The following is a 19,091-nucleotide window of genomic DNA, read 5'->3' as shown; positions in this document are numbered from 1 at the left end:
GCGTTTGAAGACATTCTCAAACTCTTCTCAGTTGTTTTTTTATTTATTCAATTAATGTATCACTGTAAAGGCAAACACTCCCCGTAAGTTCTCAAAGGAAAAAAATAACAAATACAAAAGCTGTGACGATGTTCACTGAGAGACAGAGACACACACACATACACACGCACACACAGTGGGCCTTTGGTCACACACCTTTTTTACTGCCAGATAATCAGGAGAATCCTGATAAAACTGACTTTCAGATTTGGGGGACAGGGGGGGTCTATTGTGTGTGTCAAAGAGCTGACAGAAACGGAGACGGAAAAACCTGCAATATGATACATCAGAGCATGTTATATTTGATATTATTTAGAGGGATGATTTCTTAGAAAAATAGGATCCGAGAGTCAGTTTTGTCTGAATTCCCTTTTGGATGGTCGATAATGCTGTAAAGTCCTGCAGGAAGAGCTGGTCACCAGAGAGTCATAATTGTGACGTGGGATTTTCACAACTTTAACTTTGGAATGCAATTTCGTTGAAGTCATTTTTCCAACCTCTGATGACCTGCTGTTAACTAACTCCTTGACTGCCATCACTGGTGTCTTCGCTGTATACTCAACAACATTCGATAGATGCAATCACAGCAGAGCATGTACACAGACAACTCAACATTACTCTATCCGTCCTTCTGTAGCACTAAGACATTGAGCCAGCCAGTCCTGTATGGAATACCAAAAAGGCCAATATTCAAGGAAAAATACCAAAATGATCTGATAACCTGACGTATAATTCATTAAATCATTAATAGATTATGAGAAATTTGGATTTTAATAATCTTATTTATTTTATTTTGGATCTTTATAAATTTGAAGCATTGTCACATAAATAAAAATATTGAAATAACATTTTCCAATAATGTTTCAAATCATGTTTGAATTATTTTACAATTTTGGTTTACATATGTGTTTTACTTAACTGATATTTATTATTTATTTAACATTGGCCATTTTTGACTTCCACATTTGAACACAGATAATTACATAGAAGTAAATAAACACTATTCTACATTGGAAGACCAGTGAGCATTCCTACTTTACTAGTATTTAATATAAATTTTAATTTGACATGGGGCAATGCGGCCCCCCTAGATTATCTGGAGCACAATTTTTTTTTTTTTTGGGGGGGGGGGGTTTAAATTCCTAAAACAGTAAATGGACAAGACCTGGACTGAGCAAATGTCACTACAAGAACAAAACAAAGCTGAAGACTGAAGATGTGAACAAAGAAAAGAAACTGAAGTGTAACATGTAGTGAGTGTGTTCTCTGAGGGCCAATGAAAGTAACACTGATAAATAGTAGCTATTGTATTGTGCACAGTCTGAACTAATGACTGATCCATCTCCAAGAGAAAATGTTTGACAGAAATAAAAAGGAGAACAGAAAAGGTGATGAAAGACAAAGCCACAAATGGTGAGGTGAGCAGCAGGTTTAAATAGTTGCATTTTCTAACAAGCAAAGCAAGATTGACTCCAACAGACGGGTTTTCACAGTGTCTCCATTCATCTCCTAATCACTTTACAGACCTAAGGCGCTCATTGCCAGAATTTCTGTGACTTTTGGCAACTGTAGCAAAGCCAATATGAAATCATCCCACACAATTTCTCTCGGAGATGGTGCAAACAAGCTCAGTACCAGTTCAGTGAGTGCACATTAAAACATGAGATACTGGAGTTGTTTATATACAGACAACTCGTATCAATTCACTTAAAAAAAAAAAAAAAAAAAAAAAAGACAGCCACCACTATGATCCATAGGAGACACTGAGCAGAAAGTTTGTTTGGTGAAATCCAAGGTGCAAGATGACCTCTGATAATACCTTACAGAGATCTCTGGTGTGTTTTGTCCATAAAACCCATGGGCAAATTAACATGATAAACTCATGTGTTTAATGGCTACAAGTTAAACTTATTAAAGAAAGAGAGAAAAAGAAAAACACTTTTCATGGAGAAGTTGTTAATAAATAAAACAACTACAGCAACCACAGCTCTAATTGAACTCTGTGTGGCTGGACAATGAAGACAACAGTGGGATGTTTGTAGTGACTTACCTAAACCCTCTCATAATAAAATGAACATTATACAGAGGTGTGTCCCTTGGAATCATATCCTCCACACCGGAAGACTCCCATTTCCTCAGAACAGGTTTTCACAAGGAGAGGACAGTTGGTTATCTGTAGTTTAAAAATTATAAACCTAACCACAAAGCAAGTCCCAAACTAACTAAATTATGGTTCAAAGAAAATCGTATCGTCTTAGTAATAACTCAACACAGGAGTAGTTTGCAGTTTGGCGGAGTCAGTCCAGGCAGTGCTGACATGTTTTGGTGGCCTGATTTATTTATTCTGATTTTGGACTGGATAGGTGTGATGGGGTTTCTGGAAACAGCACACCTCTGAAAACAGTGACCAGAGCCTCGCCCCATCCCCATTGTCAAGGTGTCGAAGGGAGGCAGAGTGGTCTTCCTCTTTTTGTGTTCATTTGTTCTCCTCGCCCTGGGCTGCAGGCTCAATCCAGCTCTATGGGGCTGCTGTCCTCGTGGGCTTCCTCAGCCCCATCGTCGTCTTCACCTGCTCCCATCAGGCTGTTCAGCAGGTTTCCTGCAGTAATGTAACACAGTGATCATCACTCACATAGAATCCTTCCCTCAGCTTAGCTGGACGGTCAGAGCCGGGCCAGCTGTGTGCCCTAGTTAGCACGACTGGTAATGCTGTTGTCACTTCTCCATGTGCCTGTTAACACGGCCCATATGTCATTTTTACAGCCATAACTACAGTGTGTGTGTGTGTGTGTGTGAGAACTGTGCACAGCCTGAATGCTTCTAAAATACAGTGAGTCTCCTGGTGCTGGGATTTTTAACTGCACCTTTTAGCCCACACAAGTGCGGGCTCACTAAGCTAAAACATGAAACAGTGGGCAGCAGAAATAAAAAGAACAACTTTCAGGCTCCATAAAGCTCTTTGATGTTTTCACATTACACACATTATTTTTGTGCTGAAAATTCAAATTAACCTGTTTAAAACGTGTGTGCGAGCTGCAGTTCAACATGTCCAGATGAGCTGAGCTGGGTAAACTGGTCAGTGGAAATCAACAGTCAGAGCAGTGAGCCAGCACAGCTACTATAACATAATTCAGTCCCCTGGACTTTAAGATTAACTTTGTTACGCAATATTCAATAAGTTCTTAACACTACTTAAGGTATTAATGCACTAATTTAAATGGTTGGAAGTTTGTTTGGTAATATATTAAAGGCGAGTAGATGGGAGAGGGCAACAGTGTTGCTGTCAGTTTGACCAAAATGTTTTTTTGTTAGAGGCAGTATATAATACATTAGTTATTCAACTGAGATTTGTATGAAATTTGAAAAAGCACCAGTAGAAAGTTCATCCTAGGACATGACATACTCAAAACTTGAGACTATTTGAGTTCATGCATTTATGTAGAGACAAACCATTTGCAGCTAACTGAGCTAACACAAATACAGTTGAAATTTACAGTAATTGATGAGCAAAGCCTTGGTCCACTTACCTAGCAGCCCACCATATGATGGAGACTGTTTTGGTGGAACTCCAAAGAAAAGCTGTCCTATTCTGTCAAGATACTGAGGAAATAAGACGATGTCCAAAAGAAGAGGAGCACAGAGAGACATGGTTACACAATGACAGGAAGAGATGGACCACGTATACAGGAAAATATTTCATTATAACATGAATAAGAATAAGTATTTCAAACAGTACACTATGTGGGTTTCTATCAATCTGATTTTACAGTAATTTGCTTATTAAAAAACATCTGAATAGGAATTTTCCTTTTTGATTTGCTTTGAGTTTTTCTGCTCCACTGAAAAGTGGAGCAGAAAAGTTAGGGTAAAGACTAAATGTGATAAAGGTGCAATATCAATCATGACATATTTGAAGCATGTGATCTAACCTTTCAGTCAGGTTTCTGCCCAACTGCACAGACTCAAAATAGCAGCAGATGGAAAACATCGGAGATGAAACACAAAGTTCATATTTTCATCATGGATTCCAATTGAGGCCTCTTTCTTAGGTGTGGTTTTAATGGAAGCTAAGAGGAGAGTCTGTCATTTTCTTTGCCCTGATCAGTCAACTCAAATGAAGCTATGGTCACTGAGGAGGATCTCTTCCATCTCCTTCTCCTTCACCCCTCTGTCAGTTAACGTTGTTCTTAAACATCTGGGTCACTTTAACTTTCTCACGCTGTCATATCCCTCCATCTACAATCCTGACATCACTGAACCTGACCATTTCTGCTTGTTGCTCGTCTCCATCTTGAATGCTGTTAAGTTTCAATTTGCTCTACTATTGTACAACACTCCTCTCTAATTACCACCACAACCTCCATGAGGTCCTAAGACTCCTGTCCAAAGATCACAATCATCAACTCAACGTTACCACCAAGAGCATCCATCTCCTGGGGATCCTTCACTGTGTCATATCTACATAAGGACCTGCTTTTAATGAAGATGTTTCACACTCGCAAGTCTTGTCATTCACTTGCATTTATTCTTTTCTAATAGAAGTATTCATAATTAGGGCTGTAAAATACATCAATTAGCATTTTCTTCTGCAGAAATTGTCAAAACTGTTCTAGTTTCACTAAATTTGCATGAAAACACGCATACTGTCATGTTCTTGACTACCCTAACACAAAAAATGTTATAGTCAGTATGTACTCATAATACAGGGACACACAATAGTATTGTAACACTCACCTCATTATACATGGGGTCCCTCTTCAGGGAAGGTTGATATTGTTCACATAACACTGTGAAAACTGTTAATTTACCCCTGAGGAAACAAAGTTCACATTATCTTCAACCTATTTATCAATCACAAATGGTTTAGTGGTTTTTCCTGTTTTATTTATGAGCACAAAAAAGGAAAGAAAAAAAAGAAAAAAAAGAAAAAATTTGTTCTTACCCATCCACTGCCAGCAGCAGAAACCAGATAAAGTTTAGTAGAGGTTGGACGAAGGGGGGGCCCTTCTCTATGGACGGGTGTTTCTCTGTGTATGTGCTGAACACCACAGAAGCACTATTTTTGTTCTTTAAGCAGAGGAACCTAGAGGGTTTGGGAGTTGAGAGGAGGAAAGCACAGAATTAGAAATTGAGAAGATGTGAAAAGAACATGACAAAGTGTGACACACATAGAACGAAAGGAATATAAAAAAAAAAAGAAAAAAAAGAGACAGGTCGTAGGCCAGATATCTAATGATTTTCAGACACTTTAATCAAACTGCTGATGAACAAGAAATGGATATGACTACAGGGTGGAAAGCTGAAAAAGGATCCATCAGTGCCACTTCAAACCACACCTCAAGTCTAACAAAGGTATCCGGATTACATTTACTGCACTCATTTAAAGGCTGGAGGTTTGACATTTGAAGATGCTGATTTTCAATTTCTACAGTGTGACAATATGAAACAAAAATCTGATAATTACTTTGAGAGTGCTAGGTGGACACTTACTGTAGGACGGCCTGCACCACAAACATGTCAACCTCACTGCGGAAGCCTCGTGAAGCTGAATACTCCACTAGCATCTGTGCGCAGCCCTCCCCATCAGACGAGTGGAGAAAGTGGTAACGAGACTCACTGTAGTTTTGCTCTGAGCACAAAAAATTCAATATTTTACATGAAGCACATACCAGCCAGATACTGAAACAGAGGAAGGTAGCTTGTCTTGATGTGTGTCCTACAGCATCAGGTTGCCAGCTATCTATTTGATATGATTATATTCAATATTAAGCAAAACTTGTGATATAAACTAAATTATCAACTGATTACCTTTCCACAAGGTGACAGCTAGCAGCTGGTGTAGTTTTGGGTGACCCAACTTGCCGGATCCTCCTGTGGACCATTTCAAGGCTCTTGAGACAAACGCTACTCTCTCTGGAGAGTTCTGGTCCATCAGGCTAAACAGTTTAGCCAGGCTTTCTGCTCATGGGTAACACAAATATCAGTAAATGTTTTAATTTCTAAAGCTGTGTTATATTTTCCTACACCACATCCAAACCTTACAATAGTTACACTTTAATGTAGGTTATCCAGCAGATTTGTTAAATGCACCAGGTTGCTACTCACCTAATATTTCATCTTCAACTTTTGTCTCAGATTTCTCCAAAACCTCCAGCACCAGCATGGACAGGTCTGCTGCACTGTTTTGCTGAAAGCAAAATAACACAAATTATATATGGCGTATATTATATATATATATATTTCCAGGACTAAGATGCAAGGCGTAATAAATCCATCTATTAAAAATTCAGTAAACATCTCCATGAAATACTGTTATATGTTATATGTGAGTAATGAGGTGAAGGCTTTAGGTGCAGCAACTCACAAACCCCGATTTATATGTTGTGGTTTAGTCAGTAATAACCTGCTGTCGTAAACAGGGTTCTGCATCTTTGTATAAAGGTCATTCCCAAAAGGTCAAGAAAAGTTACATACAATTGTCCTGTCAGAATTAAACAAAACCAGACAGTAAATACAGTCCCCAAGACAGATTTTTATCATGACATAAGGGCAGAAATCTAGTGTTACATATACCTGGTTGTAGCTGAAGAAGAGTAGAGCGCCATTGTACATCAGCTCCCTGGCCTCAGCATGTTTTGCCTGTGACATGTACCTGAGGGAAGGCAGAAGAGCCGGCATTACATTTTAGGTTGAACTGTCAGCCTGTCAGGACAGCCACAAATTGTGACTCTTAAATTCATGAACAGTGGTTCTGCTTGAGACAGAGATCAAGTGATCTATGTGAATACTGCAAGGAATATAATAACTTTCTTGAGGATCGGCCAGCTGCTGTATTTTGAATTTGTGACAGGATCTCAAGCGTAAACACGAATATATTGTAAGTTATACGTCATGTGAAGGGGCATGCCGGTGATCAATCTGGGGTATGGAGAGCTCGAGGCAGAAAGCCAGCCGGCCAAATCGCCAGCACAACTAATCTGCTCATTACCCATCACCGTCCATGTCTCCGGTAGCAAAGGAACAAGATGAAGTGGACGTTTCTTTGTATGATAGATACACTAGACGCCTGTACGATTAAAGTGTTTATGTAAGCAGTGCCAGAGATATATCTGAAACAAATACACCTAGCTAAATCATGTCTCGCTGTGACACCCCAGACTGCGGCGGTGCAGTAGGGGCATCAGGCTAAATGCTAACACAGCTGGAAAGCTTTAACAAATATTTGATAAAACAAATGCTGTTGGCAGAATAATTATTCATATAGTTTGCATTTTGGCAGGTGAACTATATTTAACAGTAACAAGCAAACGCAGAACGTCTGGCTGTTTTTCATTGGCGGCTAATTTTGTTCCGGCTATCATTAGCCGTTGGCTATGTGGCTAACACGTCGCTAGCTAACTCGCCGTCGGTAGCCCTGGATCGACAGGCCAGCTGTCCAAACAAACACACTGGTCAAACGGGTGGGCGGGTCCGTGGAGATGCCCAACCAATCACAGAGAGGCAGGCAGAGCAGCAAGGTTGACAGCAGAATGATCTGGAACAGGCAGGCCCCAAAGCCAAATGTCTATTAACTAGCACCTACGAACACGGGACGATGACTTACCTAAAAAATAAAGTCCTATACATTTGATGTGCTTCATAGTAATCCCCCTTTTCTACGCTGGCTCGCAGTTTTCCTTCGACCCTCTGGACGCCTCCGCGATTTCTGGCAGTGGAGCACCTCAGAGACTCCTGCTCCGACATCGTCGTTGCTCCGCAGCAGCGATGTGCCTCAGTACAAGTGTTGACACCGGGAAACCGGAAAGCCTTAAACAGAACAGACCCTTTTTGCTTGCCGTAGCCGGCGAAGCGTAGTACTGAGATAGTGGAATTACAGCAGAAGTTCACCGAAGCGTTTAACTAGTTTAACTAAACATGAACCTGTGTATGTATATACTTTACAAAGTTTTAGAAGTAACCTCTCACTTGGAAATTTTCCAAAAACCGAAGGGTTTTTTTTATCATTCGTTGTTTTATCTATGATTCGTGGGTTTGTGGGAAATATACGTAAAGGCAGGAGTACACCACGTTGCATAACTTGTAACCATTTAAAAAGAATTTAAAAATACCATCCTGTAAATATAGATTAAACTACCTGGCATGATTTTTTTTTTTTTTTTTTTTTTTTTTGGCATGCGTTAAATGAATTGTTTTTGTTCAAACGGAGAGGAACTTTTTGTTTGTCACTTACTGGATGGTTAAAATTTATTTCCTCATTTCACTGTTCAGATAATGGTTGCTTCTCACTTCAGTTATTCAATGGCTGGCTGGCTTGCACTTGTGTACAGTGAAATTTTTGCACATGCCAAAGACAAACAGCCCAAAAGGGCACATGTCACTCATACTTTTGTGACCAATGGTCATCCAAAGGCACTAATAATACTTTCAGAGTGACTCCTGGGCCAAACCCTTCCACTTCAACTCAATCATACAGCCTTGTACTTTTCTTTTCTTCAGTAACTGAATGCTTCCAAGAAATGACAAGTCATAGTAGTACAAAATAATTAACTGCTCCCATATGGTCCTGTTTTTTGATTAAATACTATTTAAACCATTAAAGATTTACACACTATATTGAATGAAGGCAGAAGAATTTTAAGCATTTACACCTAACTCACTTGGAGTTTCATTTGGGGTTTTGCAAATGATATTTGCATTTATCTTACCCTGGCTTACGCTAACCTTTTCAGACAAAAACAGAAGAAATGATTCAGCTAGCATCGGGTCATTTTATTTCTCCATCACCAATCATTCAAATCATTCATAGTGGGGAAGGCTGGCCTGATGCTCAATCTAAAGTTCGGTGCTTTGTAAAGATGTGCATTTGTTAATGTTAATTCATTTAGATTTTTTCTATATTTTTTATTACTTTGATCAAAAGCCACCATTATATGATGATGTAACTAAGAAAGAAGGAAGAATCGTTGACTTCACTGTAGAAAAAACTCTAAATCAGGATTTGTTTATAAAAAGACAAAGCACAGAATTTTATGACAGTGAGATCAACAGATATCCACTGGTTCCAGAGAAGCACCAGCACTGTCCAGGTTGAAGTACTGTTTGTCCCTGAGAGTAAAAAATCAACAGACCAGTCAACAGACCATAAACTTTGTTCATCTCATATTAAACACTAGAACATTCGAGAGTGTAATTATAACACACATGAGATGAATGACTGCTCCTACCTGAATAACTTGTTTTTTTTTTTTTTTTGATGAATGGGATCTGTGGAATATTCTTTCCCACAGTCCAATGTTGTAAGGCCAATATGTGTCTGAAGATAAGCTGTGTAAATCTCTGGCACCTGCAGACACAATAAAGGGAAAGCAGTCAGTCAGAAATGAACGAAATATCATAAAGACCATGTATTGTTATGGCAACACAGATGACAGTGGTCAGACAGATTTCTTACCTTGTGATTCTAAGGCAAAGTTGGGTATTGTTTCTGTTGAGTAATAAACAGGTCTAACTGTTCAAAAATAGAGCATGTACGAGAACCCAAACTTAATTCATTAATATACATGCTGAATTAGAGAATGCTATACATTTAAGCTTTCATTTTATGACATCAAAAACAAATCTGCTGAATATAAGTGGGTTTTTGGTTTTCTGCATGTAGTTCCCAGTTTCCTTCAATACAGCTAAAACAGGAGCTCTTGTCAGGCAGAACTCACCTCTCACTCTTACCCAGTGTTTTCACCCAGAAACAGATGGAAAAAACAGGCTGAACTGTGGCTCTGTGCGAGACATGGTGGTTCTTTCGGTCTAAAATCAAGTGATGAATTCAGTATTAAGTAAGAAAGTACATTAAAGCTACAGAAAACTTGATAAGTACTATGAAATACTAAGTATAAACAGCAATAATGAAGAATAAGGGTGAAGATTTGTAGTACTTGATTATATTGTTGTTGTTATATTGTACTTATATATATATAATATATATACATATTGAATTAAATAACACGTTAATAGTGTGCTTTCATCTTTTGCATTTTGCACAAAAGCGCAATGTTTAAAGTTAAAAGCTGGTTTGAGATAGATAGATCTACAGATCTGTAGCTCTTGAGGTACATGAAAAACAACACTAGATGGAGACAGAGATCGCGTCAGAGTGTTTGGCTGCATGTCTGTACTTTTCACGTACTGTCTCCCTGTCCTCAACTTAAAGACTGTCCAAGCACTATTGAGGACAGCAATATGTCCGACACTGGCAGGACCCCTCGGCACTGTCTCCTGCTGAGGAAGAGAAGCAGTGAGCTGCTGAGGAAAGTGATGTGAAGGAAGTGGCTTTTCGCGTCCCACGCAGAGGAGGGTTTTCCGGTTAAAGTTTCCTTTGTGAGTCGGAAGTGGCGGTGGGATGCCAAAGCCGTTTTATCCTCACAGATACAACACACAAACGGCGACCATGATAAGTAAGCGAAAAAATATATATATACATATCCAGTAGAGGAATCGGGAGCATTAGTTTGTATTAGTTTGGCAGGACCCCGCAGCTTGGCAGACAGAGGTGACAGCGATGAGCAGCTAGCTTAGCTTAGTTTAAGTTAGCTTATCATAGCGGTGCGGCTGCAGTGGTCGGCAGTCGGAGCATGCTAACGGTAGCTAGCTAACTTGGGGTGTCTGGGTGTCTGCACGGAGCCGGCGAGCCGAGCACTTTATACATGTAGCCTGCCTTAGAATTAAGTACGTACACCTGTAACCGGTAACGTCTTACACCCATTGTGCCATATATGTGTGTTTTTACACGGCAGCCTGACTATTGTCTAGACTGTTTAGGTTCATTCCCACCCAGACACGCTAACAATAGCTTAGCACATCCGTATGTTTTGGACGGTGACAGCTGGAGGCTGCTGCCCCATGACATCTGCGAGGAGGCCTCCTGCAGCATAGATCCAACCACACATTATTATGACTTCCCTAGGTTATTTATTTCATCCCTATCCAAGGGCCATCTTCACATGGCCACAGTTGTATCATACTTTTTTTGCTCACCATCACAATCCGCAGTGAATCCAGTATGTCAGGGATATCTGTTCTTTGTTGAAAGTTTTTGTTGTTGTTTGTTTTCTTTAACAGAATCGTTCGCAGCTCTGTCCTTCTGAAATGGAAAAACACCCCTTGAGGATTTTGTAATACAGGTAAGCAACACGCCCATATTCGAGCTGGGCTAGCCTACTGCAGGGTCGGTGGGAATCACATCCGTTGTAAGGCAGCTGGAATCCAAAAGTGTTGTAATTATTGATGGTAATTTCCTGTTTCTGATTGTGAAGAAACCACGTCTGTCAGTAGGTGTGTGCTGCTGTCTGTGCCAGTGTAACCGTGATACATATCTGAAAGGTGGGTGTGGGTGTGTGGAGAGGCATGCAGGAGTACTTGGTATTTCCCTTTTACCATAAAACAACAACCACTGCATGTTTGAACAGCAGCCCTCTATTGGAACATGGAGCAGGATGAAGCAACCAATGTCACAATGAGAATCTTTGAAAGGTCCTCTAGTTAACTATGTAACACCAGATATCCTGGAGATAATTTATACAACCACATCTGATTTGGTCAGGGGACAGACATTTCATAGTAATGCTTTGCATGAGTCAGAGATCATATGTTGGCTCTGTGAGACATCAGTAGCTTGCACCATCAGTTAGTGTACACTGTGTCCTAAGAATGCTTTGTCAAGTGTTTGTCAAAGTACAGAGTAACTTGCTTTAATAGATATTTGACCATGCTACGTTATTCTGCCCTTCACTAACTTGCATTTGTAGCACCATTTTATTTCTCTGCCATGCATTAGTAGAGAAGTCAAATTTTACTCCACAGTCTTAGTGGTGAAGCTCCTTTGCTTGACTTGTTTTAATGGTTGTACTTTTCGAACATGTGTTGTAACATCCGATAGAGTCAAAATCCCACGCACAATATGGAATTTTTTTTGCATCTGCTTAGCCCTAGATGAGTTAGAAAATGTGTAGTCTTAATGAAGTTCAAAGATTTATTTATTTATTTATTTATTTTTTTGGTCCTGAAAAAGGTCACTGGCTGGTGGATAGTGCCTTCTAGAGCTTCAGGAACTTTTAGGTGGGGTTTGCAACTCTTAATGCCTCTGACTGGGATTTAAAACTGGCAGTAATCAGGCTTAACAAGTGCATGCAAAACGACTGTTGCTTCTCTATGTTTCTCATTACTGTTCTCAGCAGAGCTGTGCAAATGAAACGATGAAATGTTCCATTGATCTACATCTCTTCATCACAATGAATAGTTTTGCATACTAATGGTGAATTAAGTTAATCTGATATACCAGTGCACTAATTTCCTTAAATGAATTGTATGTAAGGGCATCACAGCAGCACAACAAAAAGGTTCCAGCAGCAGTAGATGATGAATGAATTATATGTAAGATTTTGCCATTGTTACATAGCAACATTTGCATAAAATGCAGTTTAATTAACAGTACAGAAAAAACTTTTTGAGTTCAACATCAGACTTTGACGCCAAATCTCATGGGCAGATACAGGACATCTGTTTGGTCAAAGTTATAATCATACAGTTTATCACCTTTCATAACAAGTTTTGGGCAGCCAAAAAATAATCAGCTGGGAATGTTTTATGATCTAGCCATATGGCCAACACTTATGTAAACTAAATTGCATTCATTTAGATTGTATTTTGTAGAACTGCTTGTGATTAGAAAATGTGGAAACATTTTGGTATTGTGACTGTCATCAATTGGTACACAGCACTGCAGGCCAGATGGCGTTTATTTTTTCAGATTTCTAATTACAGTTATGAAAAATGCAAAATTATTCATACTTCCAAAAGTTAGTACTTCTGTTTGCTTTCATAAAGCAAGAGCAGCAGAAACTGTCATAGCTATGTGTGAGCTTACTCAATAAATTATTTCTGTCATATGCTAACAAGCAGTGAGTAGGTCCATTAATGTTTTGTATTTGACATAAGAATTACATCCAGCAGCAAAAAGTGAACATATTGTGGATCATGTCTGTGTACCTTCATTCAGACATGTGTCAGCATCAGCATTTAATTGTGAGAGAGAAGAGTGACATCTCAGACAACACTGCCTCATTGTTTTCAGCCAAGCTCTGTAGTAATGACGGGATCCCCATCAGAACCCCACGGCTAGAAAACACATATTTGCAGAGAGCAAGAACGAGATCAACACACAGTGTAGCAGCAGGCTCACCTGCATAACAACAAATGGTGATCGAATGCCCAAATAACTGGCCCTGCTCATCCCAGAGGAGTGTTTCATAGGAAGATAACCTGTTATACAAGGCATACTCCAGTAAATCAGGAAAATCTTCCACAAAGCATGTGTAAATAATTTTGATGTGTATTACAATGGAAACTAATCCCTGACTAGGCTAGCTTAATCTTAGGCATCATGTTTGTGTGTATCCATAGCTACGATTTCATGCTCAATCTGTTTGCATTACATATGCACCTCTTAGTCTCTAATGTAGTCTCTCCTAACACCCCATAATTTCTGCTGTGTTACATAACCGTAAAACGTCTACATTTTGACAAAGTTGGAGTCTTTTCAACATTATGCCAATAGTCTTGGGCATTAATTTAATATTTATATTCTCTGTATTGACTAAAGGTAAACATACACCCACGATAATTACTGGGCTGTAAAGGTAATGTTAACTGGCTTCTGTGTGAACCTTTTCGTTACACACACATGCGTTTTTGTCGTCCAACACTCAGCAAGAAGAGAAAGGGAGGGGCTTCCAAAAGTTGGAACAAAAAAGTTGAACTATTCCTTTAAATAATGACTTTGCAGTTATTAAGCCATGCTTTTATTAGTCTCATCCTATTTCCTTCATGAAACAGTTAACCTTTGGTTTGGGACAATGAGTTTACATAAGTCAAGAAGAATTTCATATTTCATACTTTTCCCTCCCAGACTACTACTACAACAACAACAACAACAACAACAAAAAACCCACCACAAAAATGCATAATGTTTACAACTTCCTTTATGTAATACCACAAGCTGTAAATGTAAACTGGGATGGGTTACATATGGGAATCACATTGAGGTTGTTGAGAAGTCAAAAAGGGAAAAAAATCCATAGAGATAGTTCTGCCTTTCTGAAGCAGTGGCTACAGCAACAGTCGTAAAAAGCTCAAACATGCAAATTCTTCCCTGATGGCTGATTTAATCCGCTAGTGTACAGTCTTCTTTATTTTGAAGTTGTTTGTGTAGTATGGGAGAAACACATAGACATAGAGAGAAGGATTCGTGCTTAGTCCAACTTTTTGACTTGTTGGAGCATGTATTGATATTGTTTTTACTCTCTAACGTGGAAGACTGCTTATCTTTGATCGGCTGATAGAGGAACACTTGTGGAAGAAAGAAGGGCCTGTGGTTTCAGAGTTTAGCTCTAAGGGTATATTTTCTACATTTATAATATTTACTGTGGAGTATTACCACACTCTACACTGGAGCACAGATCTCACTCAGGTGAGGTGGTGCAACATTTGAGCTGGCAATAAAACCTATTGCTCATTTTCATAGCTATATCTATATATATATCTATATTTCATTCCTGTGAACTGACCCATGGCTGAAGAGACTGAACAAAATGAATACACCATGAGATGTCTGGAAAATGTAATTGAATGTGATGCTGTGATGTTCTTGATGTTTGGCACAAGGGTAAACATGAGCCAGCAAGCTTATGTAATCCATAGTTAAATTATAAAGTGTCACATAATACAACACCGACTCTGCTCTGGTTCTGTGAACAAAGTCCCCATGCAGGTTACATGCTGCACAAATGTTCTGAGTTGAGAGAAACACAACTTTTCAAACTTTACATTTCATAATGGGAAGAAATCCAGTGAAATGTGATAGATAGCACTTCTAAGATCTTTAAAAGGCTGCAACAATTTTGGTAGTTGTTGCAGCCTTTTGATTTGCCTTAAAACAATTCATTTCCCGTTTTCTGCAGGTCTCTCCGTCACCCTGGCAACAAAACACCCACAGAAAGGGGAGGAACTACATCCTGGCATCATGGAGGTGGCTGGGGCACCAGGCTCAGCTCCGAGCCCTCAAAGCGAGGCAGTGACCAATGAGCTTCAGGAACTGTCCCTTCAGCCTGTGCCTAACCTGTTGCCTCTGCAGGAGCGTAAGAATGGTGAGGCAGTGCTGCATGAACACTTCTCGTTCTTTACTTGGTTTGTAAAGCAAACTTTACCAAAACAGAGAGAAACTGCAGTCCTCTAGCAGGTTCATAGAGTCCTCTCTAGAAATAGTTGAAAAAAGCAGGACTGACTATCTGCTACCTTATTTGGATGTTTACAACATCGTTGTTTTTTTTTTTTGTTTTTTTTTTTTGGGGGGGGGACAGTTTTTTTTATCTAAGCTACTCTGCGAATACAAAAAACACCATTCCATCACTTAACACACCCAACAGGCCTATGGTCATGCTTCCTTTCAAGTGAAAATTTTGGCTGAGCAATGCTCATCCTTCACACAAGTGGCCTGTTTCCAAAACAAATTCCTTCAACCTAAAAAAGTCTGCATGCAGAATTTGTTACGTAAGTTGAGGCTAAGTAGAAAGTGGGAAAAACCACTTATCTAAGAGATACAAGTTAAATGTCAGATGTGTCTGTACATCTTGTTCATTTGACAGTGGAGATCTTACCTCACAATAGACGACATTTAAAAACAAGAGAGACATAGAGATTAGTGCGTGAATATGCACATGCACAGAAGGCTGTGTGTGATGTAGTTTCCAGAGAGATGAGAGTAAAGAAGCTGCTGTGCCTAATTGGCTTGATCCTCTGTACTGACCTCCTGTTACAATAAATTAGAGTGTGGTGCTTATTGGATGCCTTTTTGTGTCTGGAGTCAGTTTAAAGCACCTGGCTCTCTGTACAGAGGGATATACATCAGCTTCCTTTGGGCTGATTCACAGTTTCTTGTTTTTTTTGTTGTTGTATTTTATTTTTAATTTTTTCCCACACATCAAGTGAATCAGAGCCTACAAACGAACATCACAAACACATTACTGGACAGAGTTTTGCCAACATGTCAGCAATGAGCTTTTGGTCATATAAAATAGTGAAAATCAAATGTATAGAATGAAGCATCATTTTGTTGATTACCTCCTTGTTTGCAGGGATTTTCTACTTTACTCTCTTGTATATCGTTGTGTGCCTTTTTTCATAAGACATAAAGTTCTAATTACCTTGTTGGGAAATAATGCAGCACTGAAAAATCAAGAGGCAACCTCCAGGCTGGAAAATAGACATCCCAAAATCTCAAGTTGATCGATTCGTCACTTAATGCAGGCTCTAAAGGCCCAAGTCGATCCCCATGTTGAGCTGTTTTAAATTAAAAAGGGGTTGGAGGGTATGTCCATCTACTTAGATTAGACTACAGTTTTTAAATTAGTCCAGGTTAATATGTCTTGTGCCAAGAACAAAAGCTGGTGGCTACTAGAGGCAAACATTTCCCTTTTCATACACATCAAGTCTGTTTTGGGGATGTTTCCCATTGTGGAGTCCAAATATAACAATGAGGATGGTGAAACATTAACACTTATATTTTCACTAGACTTGATACAGCTCTGTAGTGCCACATGAGATCATTTAGTGCTACATAGCAGCTTCTCTTTCCTGACTTCGTCCTACTGAGCTGTCCTAGTGCATAGAGAAGAAATTGAATGCACACATACACAGAAAAAGTATGTGTGCACTTGAGTGCTCAATATGAAAAACTGTGAATATCACGCGTCACACATAACCAGACGCAGTCCATTAGATAAGGCAGACATTGGCACTTTGGTCTGCTTTGGTACAGTGTAAGTGTTATTTACATACAAAAACACACCATGTCACATTGGAAAATACAGCCACCCTGGCTATTGTTTCAAGCTGGGCGTTGCTTGCCTGATTTTTTTTTTTTTTTTTTGGCAGCTCAGCTTGATTTGCTAGAAGAGGAAGGGTAGGCAAAGTTGGACCAGTAAATGATTTGCTATCCTTCAAGGAAGGGGGAGGAGGGCATGGTGTGCATAGTGTACAACAACACGTCTACAGCAGCAAAGGTACAGCACTATTAGCTTTATCCATGGACAGCAAGACAAGTCATAACACTTGTTGTAAACTTTTTATGTACATGAATAATATTTCATAATGCTTATATAATTTAAGAAATATTTAAGATCCTGGGACAAGTAGTCACAGGACCATGTTTGCCTCACAGGAACACACAGAGACACACAAGCACTCTTACTTAGCCTCAAGCTGCCACTCCCAAATTTAAACAACCTCTGTCCCTGTTCCCTATATACTTAATTCTTCCAGCTAGAAACAGGCATGTTGCTGCATGTACTACTGCAACTAATCTGGCATCAAGATGCCTTAAGTGCTCTGGGGAGATGCACTGAATGTGAGTTTCTGCATACGTGCAGTAGATTTGTGGAAGTAAAAGAGTGTGGAATGCCCCCATAGTGAAGCTTATCAAAGCTTTATCTCAGACACTGCATTATACAATCTGTTTACTACAGAGGTTTCCTTCATAGTTAAGAGAGGAGTGTGAGAGATTTATTGTTTAACGTGTGGACACTCGTGTGCATGCAGACACATTTGTCTGCACATGTTTTTTCTTGACTTTGGGATGGGCTTTTATTGAAGATGTGCATTAAGGACTGAGACCAGAGCATAACACTGAAAAGCAGTTTATGTCTCCTATCTTAGGTTACAATTTGTCCACTGAGTTGTTCTACAGCAAACAAAAGTCGTCACAGTAAGGTGATGCGATTCAGACCATTCAAAACCTTGAGGTGGAAAAGCTGGCTTGAGTGTGGGCTGCAAAGGCAGAATAAGGAGGAGGAGGGGGAGCGAAGAGGAGGAGGTCATGTCTGAAATGGCTGTATTGCATAACTTCTCCGAGACGGAACAGAAGGAAAGCGAGGGAAAATGGAAAGCAAGAAAGGGAGGGTGTGTTATGTGCATAAGGAGGTGAGGTTTGGTTCTCTGCTTTTTAGCATTTACTTCCGAACTGCAGAGGAGTGGCCTTAAGTTTTTAACTTTTTTTTTTTTTTAACTTTTCAAGAGCACCTCAAAATAAAGTTCACATGAGCAGGAGGAGAAAAAGGTGTAGCCACAGAGAGGCCAGAGCCCATGGGTGGACCTTGTTGTTGTCCATGGAGCAATAAGGGACAAGCTCTCAGACCTACACACGCCCTCTGAGACGGGGTGTGCTAACACTTGTAGACAGACAAACCAGGGAAAGGGAATGTGAGGTGTACTGCTACCTGTGGAGTACCAGCTGCCGGTGAGAGGAAAACGTGTTAAATGTGGCTTTTCTGTTGCCGGACTTATCCTGAGCCTTCTTCTGCTGTTGTGTTTTTTCACACTACTCACTGTGTATGTGTTGGGATTATGAGTCGCTAAACATGCCGGGAGGGTGAAGCTTCCTTTCAGCATGGTGCAAAGAGAAATGACTATCCAGTCAGGTAAAATGCATTTCACTATGCTGTTTTTCTGCTTTTATTTAAGCATGAAAGTGCCTGAAAGTTAATTGTGATCTCCAGCCTAACTTTCAAACTGACTCCAGCTTTTGTGTGATTATTTGCATGTGACAATAAATGTTAAATGTTATAGATGTTGCAGTCTGAAGAGCTGGTTTATGACAGTTTGTACGAGAGTTTCTGCTTTGCTCCACAGCGGCAAAATATTGTAACGAAATCATCCAAAACTTTTTTGTGGTTAGGGATGGAAACAGTGATGAGCCTGATCACAGATTTACAGGAAGCTCTATGAGAAGATTGTAATTGTAGCTACAAAGGAAAAGTCTAGTTAAAAGAAAAAACAAACCACAAACCTTCAGATGTCACCAAATTGGATAATGATAATCATAATAGAGCGTGGATGCTGTAGAAGCAGTTGTTTCAAGGTTTGAGTTAGAGGCAAATAACTTGTGGGGCCAACTTTGCAGGGCCTGTCCTGGGTGGATGAATAGGTTGAGGTCAAAAGGTGTGGTT

The 19,091-nt window shown here is 39.6% G+C and overlaps 2 protein-coding genes and 1 long non-coding RNA gene across 7 annotated transcripts in view; 1 reads left to right on the top strand and 2 right to left on the bottom strand.

Annotated features, from left to right (window-relative positions):
• Positions 1–3: 3 nt before the first annotated feature.
• On the bottom strand, positions 4–8,164 carry get4 (guided entry of tail-anchored proteins factor 4). The gene is made up of 9 exons (XM_029527758.1): positions 7,643–8,164; positions 6,613–6,691; positions 6,145–6,226; positions 5,848–5,997; positions 5,530–5,668; positions 4,982–5,122; positions 4,774–4,849; positions 3,567–3,639; positions 4–2,638 (listed from the first exon to the last, which is right to left on the bottom strand). The coding sequence occupies exons 1-9, from the start codon at positions 7,780–7,782 to the stop codon at positions 2,547–2,549; spliced, it is 972 nt and encodes a 323-aa protein (XP_029383618.1). The 5' UTR covers positions 7,783–8,164; the 3' UTR covers positions 4–2,546.
• Positions 8,165–9,262: 1,098 nt separating this feature from the next.
• On the bottom strand, positions 9,263–11,384 carry LOC115059977 (uncharacterized). The gene is made up of 2 exons (XR_003842235.1): positions 11,071–11,384; positions 9,263–9,843 (listed from the first exon to the last, which is right to left on the bottom strand). It is a non-coding gene; the product is annotated as an uncharacterized LOC115059977 (long non-coding RNA).
• mrtfab (myocardin related transcription factor Ab) overlaps positions 10,399–19,091 on the top strand; it is a 36,408-nt gene continuing 27,715 nt past the window's right edge. The window contains exons 1-3 of one of the 5 annotated variants that reach the window (XM_029527747.1): positions 10,399–10,490; positions 11,155–11,216; positions 15,051–15,236. In XM_029527747.1, coding sequence (XP_029383607.1) covers positions 15,113–15,236 — 124 coding nt within the window. In that variant the 5' untranslated portion in view covers positions 10,399–10,490; positions 11,155–11,216; positions 15,051–15,112. Of the gene's footprint in view, positions 10,491–11,154; positions 11,217–15,050; positions 15,237–17,126; positions 17,151–18,028; positions 18,067–18,198; positions 18,564–19,091 lie in introns of those variants that run through there. The other 4 variants (XM_029527754.1, XM_029527752.1, XM_029527751.1 and 1 more) reach the window with 4 other exon arrangements.

This window comes from Echeneis naucrates, chromosome 19, assembly GCF_900963305.1.
Source record: "Echeneis naucrates chromosome 19, fEcheNa1.1, whole genome shotgun sequence".
NCBI lineage: Eukaryota > Metazoa > Chordata > Actinopteri > Carangiformes > Echeneidae > Echeneis > Echeneis naucrates.
Note: the sequence above shows the minus strand (reverse complement) of the source record. Positions and strands in the feature narration are given on the sequence as shown.